General features: G+C 36.0%; 1 protein-coding gene across 1 annotated transcript in view; it reads right to left on the bottom strand.

The window, feature by feature from the left end:
* SLC2A13 (solute carrier family 2 member 13) overlaps positions 1-19,743 on the bottom strand; it is a 274,941-nt gene that overhangs the window by 95,853 nt on the left and 159,345 nt on the right. The window contains exon 5 of the mRNA XM_036760016.1: positions 7,965-8,128. Coding sequence (XP_036615911.1) covers positions 7,965-8,128 — 164 coding nt within the window. The remainder of the gene's footprint in view (positions 1-7,964; positions 8,129-19,743) is intronic.

Genomic DNA, 19,743 nt, shown 5'->3' with positions numbered 1-19,743 from the left:
TTCCTGGTGATCAACCAGGCTCTTCTGGTCTGGAGATCTGTTTCCCTCTGCTATTTTGTGGGTTCCTCAGCTCTAGAATTTGTTCAGAGCCATATTTTACAGGTGTTTGGAGGGATTTGGGGGGGGAGCTTAAGCAAGCCCCTGCTTTCCTGCCACCATCTTGGCTTCACCCCCACTTGATTTTTAAAATTCATTTTGCACTCTTCCTTGGCCTGGGACCAATGCGTAATTTTCTTAGAGTGTTTGGACATAACTTTGTTCTCTTCTCCTGAGTTTGGGTTTTGATCTTCCCTGTCAACATGGTAACTTTCCAGAGTCAGGATTTTTTTTCTGCTGTTTAATCATTTTCCAGCTTATTTCTTGACTTTTAACTTTATGCCAAAGTGCAGCTATACTTCCACAGCACACTGTCCCATGCTTCAGGTTTTTTGTGCAGATGTTTTCAGGATCTGGGACTTGTAAATTTTTGGTTTTTCTAAGATTGTATGATCTAGGAAAAGGTGTGGTTACTACTCTCCTGGCCTGTGCTCTAGTCTGCGAGCAACCACATGCACTCTTTTCATCCATAGAAGTGTGACCAGGCTCCCTGTTCCCCTGCAGCCATAAACTTTGGTGTACTAGTGTTTCTCCTTGCTCTGGGATTCAGACCCAGGACTGTAACCCAAATCCAAGTATGGGCACTGGAACAGTGTCCTGCCCCTGGTGCTAGCAGAAGGACCCCATGCTCTCCTTCTGACCAGTTATCTGATCCCCTTACTGTCTGTGGGCTGAGGTGCCTGGAAACTACCACTGTCACCAGTGATTCAGCTTCCCCCAAGGCCTACTGCTGGTTTGCTGGGGTGCAGCCTGTGCTGGGCTAAGCTCAACTTTCACCCTGGTTCAATCGACATTTAATGCTGAACTAAGTTGTCTTAGGCTGAAAATTGTTTCAGCCCATGCTTTTGTGGGTTCTGTTGCTTCAGAGTTTGTTTTAGGCATTATTTAAAATTGTTTGGAGGGGTTTGGGAACTCAGGAGAGTCCCTGCCTTTTCTTCACCATCTTTGCTCTATATTTATGTAATTATCCAGGTCATGCTTCTTCACTTCATATATGTCTTTTAATACTTCATATGTTTCCTTCATATTTATGCTATCTTATATAAAGTAATACTCTATTACATTTAGGTTCAACAATTTGTTTAGCTGTTCCTCAATTAATGGATATTTAGTGTGATTCTAATTCATTGCTGTTATTTTTAAATACTGCTATGAATACTTTGGTGTTAATTATTTCAGTTTTATCTTGTGCATAGTTTCCTTTGTGTGTGTGTGTGTGTGGGTGTGTGTTGGTGTGTGTGTGTGTGTGTGTGTGTGTGGGTGTGTGTGTCTGTGTGTGTATATATATGTTACAGGTTGTTTCCTCCATTTGATTGTAAGCTTCTTGAAGGCAAGGACTTTCTTTTTCCTCTTTTTGTATCCCCAACACTTAGCACAATTCTGGGCACATAGTAGTTACTTAATAAGTGTTTATTGATTGTGTTAATGGAACTTTTTTTCTGTCTTTTACCTCCTTTCTTTCTCCTCTATTAAATAATGAGATATTTTGGATCATGAGTCTACCATCTATGTTACTGATATCTCCCAGCTTTGTTACATCTGCAAATAATAAGCAGACTATGCCTGTTATAAATATGAGGTGACACTGGAAATACCAGTGTTTCTTAAAGAGAAATTTTGGAAGAACTAATGTACTTTTCTTATAATTATTTCTTTCCAAACTTAATGTTTGCCAAGGTCCTCATAATCATGTTCATCTATAATCAGTATTCTACTCCCTCTTCTCTACTTGCTCCAAAACCTCCACCCCAAGTGTCTTGCTATACACACCAGAAACCAGGTACTGAAGGAACTTCCACCCTAGGGCATGATTAATGACTGCCTCTCTAAAAGTATTACTTTAGGCAAGCTCCTAATTATGCTTCCTTTTATTCCATCCTTTTCAGCCATCTCCTCCACAACCTACTCACTAATTCCCTTGTTATTAGTCAATAAAAAAACATTAATTAATCTCCAGCTATGTTCAGATCCTGTGTTAAGTGCTAGGGATACAAAAAAAGAGGCAAAAAATAGTCTCTGACCTCAAAGAGCTTGAAATCTAATTGGGGAGATAACATGTAAACAAATATATATAAAACAAGTACTCTCTCACTCTCTCTCTCTCTCTCTCTCTCTCTCTCTCTCACACTCATTTGTGTGTTTGTGTGTGTGTGTGTGTGTGTGTGTGTGTGTGTAGTGTATAATTATGTATCAGTAATTAAGATGGGACTTTTTTATTGTTTTTTTTCTTTTGGAGCACTTATTTAATCAAGTGCCCTTGATGAGTCTGGCCTTTGTTTCTTTAAGTCAGGAGTCTTTGATGACCTGCTTACCTTAAGGGAAATCCTAGTTTACATGGGTTTGAGTCTCACATCTGTGATGCCAGAAGCTTTTAGGTCACGTGGCTTTGAGTTGCATGTTGTGATGCCCTTTGACCCTGAACAGGGTATATAAACTCAGAGGTTGGCGTTTTGCCTTTGGGGCTTTCATTCACTGGAAGAGTGTTGGTGTGGAGACTCTGGGTTGCTGCTGGAGCCTCCTGGCTTTAAAGAAACCCAGATGTTGATGCTTCTCTGGTAACTATGTATTGCTATGGATAGACTGGTTTGTGTTGTTTGCTCTGTTGATATTGTCTCTGTTTGTAATTTCTATTTGTATTTGCTCTGAAGTTCGGGGTGCTGGCTTTTTCCCCTGAATTAAATGAATGATATATGTACATTTAATTAAAGTGAGATTGTTAACCCCTTAAAGTTGCTTTCCTTAGAAAAGTAGATCAAAGAACCTGTGCTGGCAGCTCTTGTTGCTGGTTTTGTTGGGTCTTACACTCCCACAGCAGCTGCTAGCCAAATTGTTGTTACAAAATAGGAAATAATTAACAAAGGGAAGGTATTAGAATTAAGATGTGTTAGGGTAGCCTTCCTGTAGAAGGTAGGATGTTAGTTAGGACTTAAAGGAAGCCTAGTAGGTAAGTAGTAGGATAGGAGGAGGGAGAGCATTTCAGGCATGGGGACAGTGGGAAAGAATGCCCAATACTGAGAGATGGAGTGTCTTATTCATGGAACTGTCAGGAAGCCATTGTCACTGGATCAAAGAGTACATGTCAGAGAATAATATATATGAAGACTAGAATTGTAGGAAGCGGCTAGGTTATGAAGTGTTTCGAATGCTAATCAGTGGATTTTGTATTTGATCCTGAAGGCAATAGGGAGCTACTGGAGTTTTTTGAGTTGGGGAGGGAGGGTGACATGGCTACACCTATGTTTTGGAAAATAATTTTACTGGCTGAATGGAGGACAGATTGGAGTAGGCAGAGACTTGAGGCAGGCACAGCCACCAGCAGGCTATTGCAGCAATCAAGACATGAGGTGATTAAGGGACTGCACTCAATTGATGGGTGGCAGTGTCAGAGGACAGAATGGGGCATACTCAAGAGATACTGCAAATGTGAAATCAATAGGCCTTGGCAATGGCTTGGATATAGGAGGGTGGGGTGAGAGAGTGTGTCAAAAGCTGCAGAGAGGTCAAGGAGAATGATGCCATTGGATTAAGCATCTAAGAGAGAGTAACTTTGGAGACCCAAGTTTAAGTGGAATGACAAGGTAAGAAGAAAGTTTGTAAGAGGTTATGAAGAAAATGAGAGGAGAGAGACTGGAGGAAACTTTTGTAGACAGACTTTTTGAGAAGTTTAGCTACAAAGGTCAGAAGAGATATAGGATAAGGGCAGGGATGTTAGGGTAAAGTGAGCATTTTTTTTCAGAATAAGGGAGACATGGGCATGTTTCTAGGCAGTAGGAAATTAATAAGAGGGAGAAATTGAAAATAAGTGAATCAATGACAGAAGCAACCAAAATCATATGATTATCTCAATAGATACAGAACAAGTTTTTGACAAAGTACAACACTCATTCCTATTAAAGAAAAACGCTAGAAAGCATAGGAATACATGGAGCTTTCCTTAAAATAACAAGTAGTATCTATCTAAAACCAAGTAGTATCCATCCAAATTAGCAAGCATTATCTATAATGGGGATAAGCTAGAAACCTTCCCAGCAAGATGAGGGGTGAAGCAAGGATGCCCATTATCACCACTATTATTCAAAATTACAACGTTGAATTATATACAATACTAGAAATGCTAGCACTAGCAATAAGAAGAAAAGCAATTAAAGGTATTAGAATAGGCAATAAAGAAATGAAACTATTACATATTTGCAGAGGCAATATGATGGCATATTTAGAGAACCCTCAAGAGTCAAGTAAAAAACGGTTGAAGTAATTAACAATTTCAGCAAAGTTGCAGGATATAAATTAAACCACATAAATCATCAGCCTTTCTATTTATTACCCACAAAACCCAGTAGGAAGTGATAGAGAATTTCAATTTAAAATAACTGCAGATGATATTAAATACTTGGGCTTCTACCTGCCAAGACAAACCCCTCAGGCACTATATAAGCACAATCATAAAACACTTTTCAGACAGATAATGACAGATATAGACAATTGGAGAAATATTAACTTCTCATAGTTAACTGCCCATATGCCGAGCCAATATAATCAAAATGACAATTAAATTGTATTAAAATTAAATTTAAAATGAAAAGTTTAAATTTTAAAAATTAATTTAAATTAATTTGCTTATTCAGTGCCATAACATTGAAAACTACGAAAAATTATATTTTATGGAGCTAGAAAAATTATAAGACCATCCATCTGGAAGAACAAAAGTGCAGAATATCAAAGGAATCAGTGAAAAAAATGTGAAAGAAGGTGACCTAGCAGTAACAGAACTCAAACTTTATAACAAAGTGGTAATCATTAAAACAATCTTGTACTGGCTAAGAAATATGGTAAATTAGGTACTAAATTAGGTACACAATAGATGGTATTAAATGACCATAGTATTCAATTGTTTGATAAAAAATCCAAGCTTTTTTGGGGGAAAATTCAATATTTGAGAAAAATTGCCAGGAAAACTGTAAAGCAGTTTCACAGAAACAATGGCTAGACTAACATCTCACACTATATACTAAATAAGGTCAAAATGGGCACACAATATACAAATAAAGAGTGATATCATAAAGAAATTCACAGAGCATGGAATAGTTTACATTTCCGATCTATAGACAAGGGGAAAAGTTATAACCAAACAAGAGATAGAGAGCATTATGGAATGAAAAATAGATAATTTTGATTATATTAAATTAAAAAGGTTTTGCACAACCCAAAACAATGCAGCCAAGATTAGAAGGAAAACAGGAACCTGGGTGGGGGTGGGGGAATTATATAAGTTTCTCTGATAAAGGCCTCATTTCTCAAGTGCATAAAGAACTGAGTCAAATTTATAAGAATAAAAATCATTCACCAAGTGATAAATGGTCAAAGGATTTGAGCAGGCAGTTTTCAGAAGAAGAAATCAAAGATATTTGTAGTAATGCAAAAAAATTCTCTAAATCCTATTGATTAAAGAAATGCAAATTAAAACAATTCTGAGGTACTGTCTCACACCTAATATGACAGAAAAGGAAAAGGATAAATGTTCAAGTCCAACGATGCTGGAGAGCAATTTGGAACTACGCCCAAAGGGCTATAAAACTCTGCATACCCTTTGACCCAACAATCCCACTACTAAGTCTGTATTCCAAAGAGATTTTTAAAGAAGGGGGCGGAGGGAAGTCCTACTTTGCAACATGACTAATACATGATGGCACATGTATCAAGTGCTTGCTTTCTCAAGGGGTTGGGAGGAGAGGAAGCAAGGGAGGCAATTTGGAACTCAAAAATTACCAAAAAATGAATTTAAAAAATTGTTTCTACATGTAATTAAGAAAAAACCTATTCTTTAAAAAAAAAAAAAGAAGAGATAAGCCATCTTTTAAAAGAGACAGGATGAAATGAGATCACTTAAACAAGTAAAGGGGTTAGTCAGTCAGGGGTAAGGCTACTTTATCACGTGAGACAGGAGTGAAGGAAGAGAAAGTGGCAGAAGGCACCAGAGCAATAAGCAATACTGAGGAGAGGAGAAGAGGGATTTCATCAGGAATGACTTCTTAATCCTATTTGTGCCATGGACCCCTTTGGCAGTCTGGAGAAGCTTATGAACCCCTTATCAGAACAATGTTTTTAAATGCATAAAACAAAATACATAGGATTACCAAACTAATTCTAGATTGTTAACTCCTTAAGAGTACATTTTGTGTGGCAAAGCACTTAGCATAGTGTCTAGCACATCGTAGCACTCAGTATTGATTGACTGTTTGAAATACAGTTATCAAAATGTTTGTTAAAAAGCTCATAAACTCAAGCTTAAGAACCCCTGAATTATTTCTTCCTAACTCTAAGTCTAATACTTCAATCTGACTCTGCCTATCCCCTACATTTCCTGTTTCAAACAATTTTTTTTTCTAAATAAAATCACCATATCTCCATGGGATTATCAGGTCCCACTGCTAACATTTTTAAGAAAGCAGATTTTGGTGCTGGTAGTAGGGCAAGATTTAAAAAAAAAAACTCTTGAAGGCCTATAATCTGTTTCTGTATTTTACATTATAATTTTTAGAGGGTTACGGCAAACTGAGAAAAGTTCAATATCATCTTCTCAGCAAGGGTCTAGGGCACATGTCTAGCTCTATGAGAGGCCTAACCTCTTTTCTATAAAGCCTGTGATGTCAATTTAATTGGAGTATTCCTCTACTTTATCAGGTCACCAGTGATCGTACTCATTACATGGAAATGTTGACATTTAGCAAGTTCCACGAGTATTGACTCTTTTAGCATCTTACCAGAGCATCAGGTACTACTGTTAATATATAACCTCCTTTTAGCTGAGAGAGTTTCTACTGACAAGGCAGGACTAAAAGGGAAAGTTAGGGATGTTTTGATCTTGTTGAGGTAGTTGAATTTGTGTTTCTATTGATCCAAATTCTAATTAAGAAAGCACTGCCAACAGAAATAAAATTAAAAGTGGTAGTTTGGTGTAGACAACACATTACCTTTAATTGATATTTTTAGTACATTTGAATAGATTTTTATGGGCTGCCACAGGAATTTAGCTTCCATTCATAAAATCGTGTCTATGAGAAAATGAGGTCTGAGATCCAAATTACTTTGTCTAGAATAAACTTTTGTAACAAAAGCTATTTTTAAGTTGTAGACTAGCTACATATTTAAATAGCTCTAGACTCCTAGAAGAAAATTGAAAAGGAAGAGGTATTATCCATGTACAAACAATGATGATGAGTTAACATTGTGGCAAATAAAAACATATTATATTGTGCAGAAAATCACGAATGGATAGGAGAAGGTCAACTGGAAAGAAACTCAAAACCAATTTTTTTTATCAGGAAAGCAAATGTAATCTAGCTGTAAATTACATTAGAATTTAGACTTACAGAAGTCTAAATTTTGTGTTATTCTATAGTATAGAAAACAGTGTTTCTCAAATTTCCTTTCTTGAATAGTTTGGAAAAATATGATTCTATATTTGCTTCCACAGAATATTCAAATATGAAAATATAACATATTTTTAAAATTAAATTACTTTATGAATACTGTCTTTCAAACAAATATGAAATATGCACAAAATGGGCACTTCTCATTTTAACACTACCCTTGAGGACAAATAAAAGTAATAAAAGGAAAAAAACCACTTTCATAATAGCAAAATTGCTTTTATAATGTTTCTAGTTTCTAGACACAATTTCCATTTATCCCAGTGGAAATCAATATAATTTTTAAGTGACTATACTTTGGGGGGAGGACATTCACTTTATCTGGTTTACTTAAGAGACTGACAATGGTCAAGTATTTACTAGACTTAAAATATTCCTTTTTATATTTCTCCCTGTTTATTAGAATTTTACAATTGAATTTCCAGACCATTAACTTACCTGCTAAGCTACCAAGTGTAAGTTTTCTTCGTCCCACTTTCTCAACAAGCCAGACCCCTACTAGTGTGAAGATGAAATTTGTGAAAGCTGTAACTGAGGCTAGCCATATTGCAAGTCTATCATCTTCAACTCCTGACATCTGCAAAATGGTTGCACTGTAATACCTACAAGGTAAGAATAGAAAAGAGACAAAGTCATTCAGATATAAAACTACATATAAACTCACCTCATAGACCACAGGAAGATCTATAGTAACAATGATAAGTTAACCATAACTTGGCATAGAGGCTAGAGGTATAGAATGAGAGATGAAGTCACAAGCATTGCCAGTGCGTTGATTTGTTTTTCTGAACACTACATGTTTGTTAGCAGTGAAGACAAAAGGTGAGAACTAGGGGGCAGTAGTTTAGTGGGTAATGCTTTGCTGTTTGCCCTTCACAGGGGCCAGATCAAGACAGCTGGAGATAGCCAAGATACAGTGGGGGACCCTTGGCCTTTTCAAGTTAAGGTCTTTGACAGGTCTCAGATTGACTGAGGCACAAACAGAAAAGTACTGAGGGAAATACAAATAGAGGAAATTTGTCAATATTTTGTTCAATTACATATATGTATATATACATATATATTTATGTATTTCATAAAAACAAACTGGATATAACTGGTTGACAGTTGGTATGCTTTTTAAAATTTCCCTTTATATGATAAAATGTTTGTTGATTGTTAAGTTCACAACAAAAAGAAAATGTAATTTTAAAAGATCTATTTATCTTGAACTGTTAAAAATATATGCATGAAAATTTTGTTAAAAGAACTTAACTAAAACATTTCATAAGGATAGATTTTTTTGAAGTTCAGTTTTTATATTTACACAGTATGATAGGATCATGATCTATCAGGGTTTTCCCTGCATATAGTATGACAGTATCATCATTTCCTTGATGCTACTTCTTTCTTCCTACCCACAATATCAGCCACCAGATGCCAAAGATATCTTGAAAGGTGAGAAGAAAGAGTCTATCACACCTAGGTGAGAGTGGAGCACAGTCCAGTGCCAGCACAGCCCCACCCCCAGGAACCCAGGAGCAGGCCTTGGGAGTGACTGAATCAGCAGAGGCAGTGATTTCTTCCTGAGTTCTCAGCCCACAGACAGAAAGGGGGTCACACAGCTGGTCAGAAGGAGATTATGAGGGTCTTTTTTGCTAGCACTGAGACAGGATTCTGTTGCTTTGCCCACACCTGGATCTGAGTTGCATTGCTGGGTGGCAGTCTCAGGGCAATGAGGAGCACTAGCATAGCAGAGCTCGTAGCAGCAAAGGACAGAGGACCTTCCTCACGGTTTCAGGGCAGAAAAAGAGTGCCAGCGGTCACTCACAGGCCAGAACACCTCTCATTAGATCACACCACTTTAGAAGAACTGAAAATTTACTGGTCCCTAGAAGTACCTCTGAAAACAGCTGCATAAAACCACTGAAGCTTGGGACAGTACACCCTCTACATGGGAAGCAGAGTCCTACTTTATCAAAGAGTTAAAAATTAAGTAACTGATTGGGGGAAATGAGCAAACAATAGAAAAAACTCTGACTATAGATAGTTATTTTGATAACAAGGAAGATCAAAACAAACACTCAGAAGAAGACAACAAAGTCAAAGCTCCTACATCCAAAGCCTCCAAGAAAAATATAAATTGGTCGCAGGCCATGGAAGATCTCAAGAAGGATTTGGAGCAGCAAATAAGAGAGGCAGAGGAAACATTGGGAAGAGAAATGAGAGTGATGCAAGAAAATCACAAAAAGCAAGTCAATACCTTCTTAAAGGAGACATGAGAAAATAGTAAAGAAAATAACACCTTAAAAACAGACTAGACCAAATGGTAAAAGAGATCCAAAGAAGCAAAGAAAAAGGAATGCCTTAAAAATCAGAAATGGCCAAATAGGAAAGGAGGTCCAAAAGCTCACTGAAGAAAATAATTCCTTGAAAATTAGAATGGAGCAAATGGAAGCTACTGAATTTGTGAGAAATCAAGAAACAATCAAACAAAACCAAAAGAAAGAAAAATGAATGACGCTGTGAAATATTTCATTGGAAAAATAAATCACTTAGAAAATAGATCCAGGAGAGAAAATTTAAAAACATTGAGATACCTGAAAGCCATGATCAAAAAAAGAGTCTGGACATAATCTTTCAAGAAAATTTCAAGGAAAACTGCCCTGATATTCTAGAATCAGAAGGTAAAATAGAAATTGAAAGAATCCACCTATCAACTCCTGAAAGAGAACCCAAAAGGAAAACTCCTAGGAATATTGTAGCCAAATTCTAGAGTTTCCAAGTCAAGGAGAAGATATTGCAAGCAGCCAGAAAGAAACAACTCACAATCAGGATAATACAGCCATCTACATTAAGGGATCAGAGGGTTTGGAATATTATATTCAAAAAGGCAAAGGGCCTAGGATTAAAACCAAGAATCCTCTATCCAGCAAAACTGGGTATAATCCTTCAGGGAAAAAAATGGATACTCAATGAAAGAGAGGACTTTCAAGCATTCTCGATGAAAAGATGAGAGCTGAATAGAAAATTTGATTTTCAAATACAAGACTCAAACTAAGCATGAAAAAGTGAACAGGGGAGGGAAGTCATGAGGGACTTAATAAGTTTAAACTGTTTACATTCCTACATAGGAAGATATGTAACTCATAAAACCTTTCTCATTATTAGAGTAGTTACAAGGACACAGGTGTGAGTTGAATATGAAGGGGTGAGAGAGAAAGATACTAGTAGAAAGGGAAAGGGAGAGGAAGAATGGGGTAAATTGTCTCACATAAAAGAGGTTTTGTTTTTTTTTTCTTTCACAGGGGAGGTGAAGAGGGGAGAGGTGAGGAAAGAGTGAATGAACATTACTCTCATCAGAATTGGCTCAAAGACTGAATAACATACTCAATTGGATAGAGAAATCTATCTTACTCTATTGGAAAGTAAGAGGGGAAGGGGATAAGAGAAGGGAGGCAGTGACAGAAGGAAGAGCAGATTAGGTGAGGGGATAGTCAGAAGTAAAACACTTTTGAAGAGGGACAGGGTGAAAGGAGAGAATACAATCAACTGAGGCAGGGAGAGAATAAGGTAAAGGGAAATACAATTAGCAACAGTAACTGCAAAAAAAAATTTGAAGCAAATTTCTCTGATAAAGGCTTCATTTCTCAAATATATAAAGAACTGAGTCAAATTTATGAAAATAAGAGCCATTCCCCAATTGATAAATGATCAAAAGATATGATCAGTTTTCAGATGAAGTAATCAACTCCATAGCCATATGAAAAAATGCTCTAACTCAGGGCTGTCCAACCTTAGGTTATCTTAAGGCCACATTAAAATAAAATTCTGTACTCGGAATAAAAACTACAGTACACTAATAGAAAGTGGGGGAACATGCATCATCAGTATGACAGGCGAAGGCACAAAGCACGAAAGCAAACACAAAACAAGGTAACAACACAACTGACTAGTGCATACTGACTAGTCTGCATCGTATAGACAGAATGCATCTCACAGATCGATTGAAAATTCCATGCAATATGTTCTGTCCATAATACTGCTTAAAAACACCAAAGAAAATTAACATCAATGAGATTATTTATTAGTGATGGAATTAAAAAATCTAATAGGCATTCCATGCAAATCATTTTGTTTTTTCACTCGTGAAAATTAAAACCACATAAAATCACACTGCGGGCTGCATGCAGCCCATGGGCAGTATTTTGGACAGCCCTGATACACACACACACACACACACACACACACACACACACACATGCAAATAGATAGATACATAGATAGATAGATAGATAGATAGATAGATAGATAGATGGATAGGTCACAGGGTGAGCTGAATATGAAGGGATGATATTTAAAAAATAAAATTAATGGGTGAGAGAAATATATTGGGAGAAGGAGAAAGGGAAAGGTTGAATTGGAGTAAATTATCTCGCATAAAAGAGGCAAGAAAAAACTTTGAGAAGTAGGGGAAGAAGGGGCAGGTGAGAGGGAATAAATGAACCTTACTCTCATTGGATTTGGCTTAAGGGGGGAATAACATATATAGACAATCGGGTATGAAAATCTATCTTACTCTACAGGAAAATAGGGGGAAAGGGGAAGAGAGGGAGGGATCATAGAAGGGAAGGCAAACAAGGGGAGGGGGTAATCAGAAGTAAACACTTTTGAGGAGGGACAGGGTCGAAGGGGAGAATAGAATAAATGGGGTGTGGGATCGGATGGAGGAAAATATAATTAGTCTTTTACAATATGACAGCTACGGAAGAGTCTTACATGACTACATATGCATAACCTATATCGAATTGCTTGCCATCTCCATGAGGATGGGTGGGGAGGGAGGAGGAGAAAGAATATGGAACTCAAAGTTTTCAAAACAAATATTAAAAATTATTTTGACATGCAACTGGAAATAAGATATACAGGCAATGGGGTACAGAAATCTATCTTGCCCTATAGGAAAATAAAAGGGAAGGGGATAAGAGAAGGTGGAAGGAGGCATGATACAAGGGAGGGAAGATTGGAGGAAGGGGTACTCTGAATGCACACCATCTTGGGGTGGAGGAGGAGAGATGGGGAGAAAATTAGAACTCAAAATCTTGTGGAAGTGAATGTTGAAAACTAAAAATTAAAAATATTAATTAATTTATAAACAGAAAAAAAAAGATAATCAATTGATTTCAGGCCTCCTATCTCATTTATTTCCTATATGACATTTGAATATATTAAGGTTCTTAGGGGACAAGTTTCTTCATCTATTTGAATGTAAGCATTTCATGCGTTTCTTCCCAGTTGCTTAAATATACATTTTTTATGTTTCTCCTCCCTCTTATTTATGCACTTCAAATGTCAACTCAGTTCTGATGTCTTCATCAGGAATACTTGAAAGTCCTTTATTTGGTTAAAAATCCATTCTTTCCCTGAAATAAAATAGTCAGGTTTCCTCAGTAAGTTACTCTTTGTTGTAACAGTCTTCAAACTCTCTATACTTTTAAAGTGGCAGCTTCCAGGTCTTCTGTGATCTTGGCTGGGGCTTCTTAATACATGAACTCTCTAGAAGCTTGCAGTATTTTCCTCTCAAGCTGAAAGCTCTGGATTTTAGCTACAATATTCCTGAGAATTTTCTTTTTGTGGTTTCTTTCAAGAAATTATTGGCATAGAAATCTATCTTGTCCTACAAGAAAGTAAGGAAAAAGGGGATGGAGGGAGTGGGGTGACAAAAGGGAGGGCTGACAGGGGAATGGGGCCATCAGAATAGATGCCATCTTGGAGTGGGGGGAGGGTAGAAATGGGGAGAAAATTTGTAATTCAAAATCTTGTGGAAATCAATGCTGAAAACTAAAAATATTAAATAAATAATAAAAAAGAAATTTAAAAAAAGAAATTATTGGCATATTATTTCTATGTTTACTTTATCCTTCAGTTCTTGGATCTCAACAGTTTTCTTTCATGATTTCTTGAGATATTTTTATGTAGGTTTTGTTTATGTGGGTCAAGATCTTCTTCAGCCAATGTGATGATTCTTATATTTTCTCTCTCTGACTGTTTCCCAGGTCAAGGTTTGTGTTTTTTTGTTTTTTATTTGGTGGAGGGAGGGGCCAGATGATGTGCAGTTAATTCTCTTTTTTTTGTGCCTATAGCACAAATATAGTGACTGTAGGTCTATTATATATACATATATATAATATACATAACACACACACATATATATGAATATATAAAAGCACTTTTCTAAATTGTTAGTGATTTCTTCTGTTTACTTATTTTTCAAGTAGACAATTTACTGTCTTAGCCCACTGCAGCTTCAAATCCCTAGGTTTAAGATATCTACCAGCCTCTAACCACCACACCTGGCTTTAACTAACACTGATTAAATACCTACTAAATATGGAACACTACTTTAGGCATAGAACTGAGGAGTGGAAAGAAAGGAAGGAAGATATAAAAAACAAATGCAAAATGTAGTCTCTGTCCTCATGGAGCTGACAGGCTAGTAGGAATATTAAGATATATACTTGAAAATAATAATAATAATAATAGAATATGGTAGAACAACAGCATATATCTATAAAGTTAAATGATTCCACGTGAGAGCTAGTGACAACTAGCTGGATGTGTAATAAAACTGGAGAATAAAACAATTTACTGACAATCCATATATGTGTATATATGTATTTGTATATATATATATATGTATAACACACATAAATATATACACATAATATATGTATACATATAGAAAGGAAGAGGATAAGAGAAGGGACAAGGAGGTGTGATAGAAGGGAAGGCAGATGGGAGGGACAACTAGTTGGATATGTAATAAAACTGGAGGTAATAGCAACTAGTTGGATGTGTAATAAAACTGGAGACTAAAACAATTTATTGGCAATCAACATATGTGTGTATATATACACATATGTATAACATACATACATATATACACATATGCATATATAGGCATTTTCCTGATTATCAAGAGATTTATAACCCGAGTACAGACTGTTGCAATGTACTTAGGCAATAAGAGCTAAACTGTTAGAATGAGTTTGTATCATGTGTATGCGAATCAGAAAAATAAAATAATATTTTATTGACATACATTTTAATCTGGGAAGTATATTTATGAATATCAGTTCATTCTTACAGTAAGTCTAGTGCATGGATAACTATGGGCCTATATACTATCTCATAAAGGAAGACTATAAGAATATAGCTTGCCATTGATTAGAGAAATACAAATCAAAACAACTCATAGGTACCACATCTCTCCTCTCAGATTGGCTAACATGACAAAACAGGAAAATCATAAATGCTGAACAGGATGTGGAAAAATTGGAACATTGCTACATTGTTGGTGGAGTTAACTGATCCAGCCATTCTGGAGAGCAATTTGGAACCATGCCCAAAGGGCCATAAAAATGTGCATACCCTTTGACCCAGCAATACCACTTCTAGGGCTATATCCCAAAGTGATCACACAAGTGGGAAATGAACCAGTATGTACAAAAGTATTTATAACAGCTCTTTTTGTGGTGGAAAAGAATTGGAAATCAAGGGGATGCCCATCAATTGGGGAATGACTAAATAAATTGCGGTATATGAATGTAATGGAATACTATTGTGCTATAAGAAATGAGGAGCAGATAGACTTCATAATAACCTGGAAAGACTTACATGAACTGATGCTGAGTGAGGGAGTGAAGCCAGGAGAACATTATACACAATTACATACACATGGTATCTGTAAGGACTAACTTTGATATACTTGGCTCTTCTCATCAATGCAAGGTTCAAAGACAGCTCAAAAAGACTCATGATGGAAAAAGCTATGCACATCTAGAGAAAGAATTATGGAGTCTGAATGCAGATTGAAGCAAACTATTTCCTCTCTTCCCCCACAGCCTTTCTTTTTTGGTTTTGTTTCTTCTTTCTCATGATTCATTCCATTGGTTATGATTCTTCTTTACAAGCTGACTATTATGTAAATAAGTTTAATGCGATAGTATATGTAGAACCTATGTTGGATTACATGCCATCTTGGGGGGAGGGAGGAGGAGAGGGAGAGAAAGAAAATTTGGAACTCAAAAACTTATGGAACTGAGTGTTGTAAACTAAAAATAAAAAAAAAAAGTAAATTAAAAAAAAAAAGAATGTAGCTTGCCACATCCCAGTGAAGCTGCTTAGTTCACTTGTAAAAGTACAGAATTAAAATTAGATGTCTTAGGTTTGGATCCTGCTTTAGACAACGTGACAAAGATGTTGACCTTTAGCAAGTCACTTAACACTCCAGACTTCTTCTACCATCTTGAAGCCTCAGCATGCCCTAGTTCTTCATTCTGAAGTCTCACACAAGCCCTTGAATTCACTGTCCTGGGTCTTCTCCCTCTAATCACAGGTTCCCAAAGTGGGTGATAACACCCATTGAGGGGTGCTAGAACAATCCATGGGTGTGGTAGTAGACTCGGGTGCAATTGGGGGGCACCGAATGAAAATAGGGGGTGGTGAAAGCATAAGAAAGAAGAGAAGAAAATTTTGAGAAACCATTCATACATGTTTCATCTGTTGTATAACATAGTTAAAGTTATAGTGATTACATTATTTTCCAAATAAACACACAAAATGATGTTACAACCAATCAGTGACCAAGTCTGCTGACAGGTCTCAACAATTAAGAATTGGCAGGAGAGCATGTAGCACATTGTCAGGAAGTCCAGCATGCATCAACAGGAATATGCATGTGTAATGATTTGTTTATGGTTACATGACACAATATTGTGTCATCAAAATTTCAATGCAGGAAAAAAGCCAAAATTTACAATAAATGTTTAAATTTAAGATGTGCCATTTTTAAAAATATATTTTTTAAACAATGCATTTTTAAGACCATTAAAGGGTTAAAGAAAGTAGATTTTGGGGGGTGGGGGTGACAATGAGTAATTTTTTTTAAAAGAGGGCAGTAGGCCAAATAACTTTGGGAACCTCTGCATTGGGTAACTCTTCCCAGAACCTCCACTTAAGGAAGGCAGCCCGTCAGTGACATCTTATTCCTCTCCAGGCAGAACTCCAAACTTCCTCTAACACACCCAAAGGAAGCCTCTATCCCCCAACATGTCTCCCTACTCATTTTTTCAACTTCTTTTAAGAGTTATTCCCCGATTGTAATGAAAGATGCTTGAGGAAAGGAACTGTTTCTCTTTCTGCTTGTATGTGTATATCTAGTGATTAGCACAGTATTTTATATATAGGAAACATATAAATACTAGTTGAACTGACTTAACCTTCCTGGGCCTCAATATCCTTACCTAGTTCCTTCTAGACTTATGTTCTTCATTTTACAGGTGATGAAACTGAGTATAGAGAGGTTTAAAAACTTTGCCCAAGGTCACACAACTATCACCGTTGATAAACTGGTCTGGCTGTTCTGGAAAGCAATTTGGAACTATGACCAGAAAGTAACCAACCTTTGACCAACTAGAAAAGAAAAAGGAAAAAAGTACATATCCACACACCCAAGTATATTTATAACAACTCCCTTCCTGGTAAATAAATTAGAAACTAAGGAGATACCTTCTTATTGCGGCATATGATGACATTTTTAAGAGGAAACTATGAAGATCTATATTAACTGAATCACACCAGGTTGAGCAGAAATAGAATAATTTATAAAATGATGACATTATAAAGGTAAGTTTGAAAGACTTTAGAATTTTGATAAATGTAATGATAAACTAAAAGTTAAAAAATGAAGATGAAACATGCCACTCACCCATTTAGAGAAATGAACTTAAAATGCAGAAAGAGACATTTATTTTCTGGCATGGCTAATGTTGTTTTGCTATTATGCAGCTATGTACTGAAGATTTTGTTTTGTTTTCCTCAATAAGAGTGGGTGGGAGGGACCATTTTTTAAAATCTTGCTAATTAAGAAAAACAGAGAAAATAAACCTTTAAAAAAAAAGAAATGAGTTTATACCCTTACCAAAGTCACCATTACCCACAAAGTGAGGATCATCAAAATGAGCTGGTACTCTTTGACATACTGAAAGATTGATCAGGGGAAGAGATTAGTTATAAAACATATTGTAACAAATATACACAGTACCTTAGTGTTCAAAAAACCCAATGACTACAGTTACTGGGACAACAACCCAGTATCTGACCAAAAGCTAATGGGAAAACTGGAACACAGCCTGTCAAAAGTTAAACATAGATAATTAACACACTGTACACATCACAATAAGCTCCAAAAGGATTCATGACTTAGCTATAAAGGCTGATATCATCAACAAATTAGAGAAGCAAGGAAGAAATACCAATCAGATCTATGGGTTGTGGAAAAGTTCATGGCCAAACAACTTAGCTCATAGAATATTTGCAAAGTGCTTAGCACAGCACTTGGCATGTAGCAAGCACTATAAAAATGTTAATTATTATTATTAAATGTTTTGAATTTTGTACAAACAAAATAAATGCACGTAAAAACAGACAGAAAATATATGCCTGGGGGAAAATTTTCTCTGAAAAAATACATCATATACAAGATAAAAGAAAACATCTCAAATTTATAAGATCGAGAGCTAATCCCCAATAAATAAATAAATGGTAAAATGATACAAACAGTTTTCAAGGGAAGAAATACAAGCTATCAATAATCATATGAAAAAGTGCTCCAAATTACTAATAATTGGATAAATACAAACTAAAGCAACTATGAAGTTCTACCTTACACTATCAAATAGATAAAGTTAACCAAAAAAAGAAAATTTTAATTTTTGGAAGAGCCATGGAAAACAGGCACACTAGCTATATTGTAATATTGTGCTATAAGAAATGATGAGTAGTATGATTTCAGAAAAAACTGGAAAAACTTATATGAACTGAAGCAAAGTTATGTGAGCAGAATGAGGAGAACATTGTATACGGTAACAGCAATATTTTATTATGATCAACTGTGCAAAACTTAGCTAACCTCAGCAATACCGAAGACTATATAAACAAATGCAGGAAAACTCTTTGACAAGATACAAGGGCAATTCCTGTTTAGAAAACAACACTGGAAAGCATAAATGGAACTTTCTTAAAACTGATAAGCAGTATCTATTTAAACAAACAGTATTATCTATAATAGGCATATGGTAAACCCTTTCCAGTAAGATCAGAGATAAAGCAAGAATGTCCACTACTGCCATTATTATTCAATATAGTGCTAGAAATACTAGATATAGCAATAAGACAATAAAGACAAACTGAAGGAATACGCAAAGGCAAATAAAAAATTAAATTATCACTTCTTCCAGAGGGATTGTTTGCTTCTTTTTTTTTGAGGTGGGGAGGCAGGGCAATTGGGGTTAAGTGACCTGCCCAAGGTCACAAAGCTAGTAAGTGTGCTAAGTGTCTGAAGCAATTTTATATTGGTTACACATGTGTAGTCATGCAAAACACTTCCATAACAGTCATGTTGTGAAAGACTAATTATATTTCCCTCTATCCTGCCCATCCTCCAATTATTCTATTCTCTCCCTTGACTTGTCCTTCCATAAAAGTGTTTGCTTCTGATCACCCTTTCCTCAATCTGCTGTCCCTTCTATTATCCCTCCTTCCCCCTTGCCATACCCAATTGAGTGTGTATGTTGTTCCCTCCTTAAGCCAAATCCGATGAGAATAAGGCTGACTTATTCCCTATCATCTATCCCCTCTTCCTCACCACTGTAAAAGCTTTCTTGCCTCTTTTACATTAGATGATTTACTACATTCTACCTCTCCCTTTTTCTTTCTCCAAGTACATTCCTCTCAACACTTAATTTTATTTTTTAGATGTTGTCCCTTCATATCAGCTCACCCTATTCCCTGTCAACAGATAGATATAGATATCTATGTGTCTATACTTTATATATTACATATATACATACATATATGTATGTATGTGTGTATATATATATTTGTACACAATATATAGATATATACACTATATGTACACAATATATATGCTATATGTATGTGTATATTTATATGTGTGTATATATAGTATGTATGTGCATATATGTACATACATACATACATATATATGTATAAGAGGGTGTGTGTGTGTGTTTGTGTATATTCCTTCCAACTACTCTAATACTGAGAAAGGTCTCATGAATTATAAATATCTTCTTTCTATGTAGGAATGTAAGCAGTTCAACTTTAATAAGTCCCTTGTGGTTTTTCTCTCATGTTACTTCTCTTGAATCTTGTA

The sequence above is a fragment of the Trichosurus vulpecula genome, chromosome 5 (genome assembly GCF_011100635.1).
Source record: "Trichosurus vulpecula isolate mTriVul1 chromosome 5, mTriVul1.pri, whole genome shotgun sequence".
NCBI classification, from domain to species: domain Eukaryota; kingdom Metazoa; phylum Chordata; class Mammalia; order Diprotodontia; family Phalangeridae; genus Trichosurus; species Trichosurus vulpecula.
This window is presented reverse-complemented; position numbering and strand designations above follow the sequence as displayed.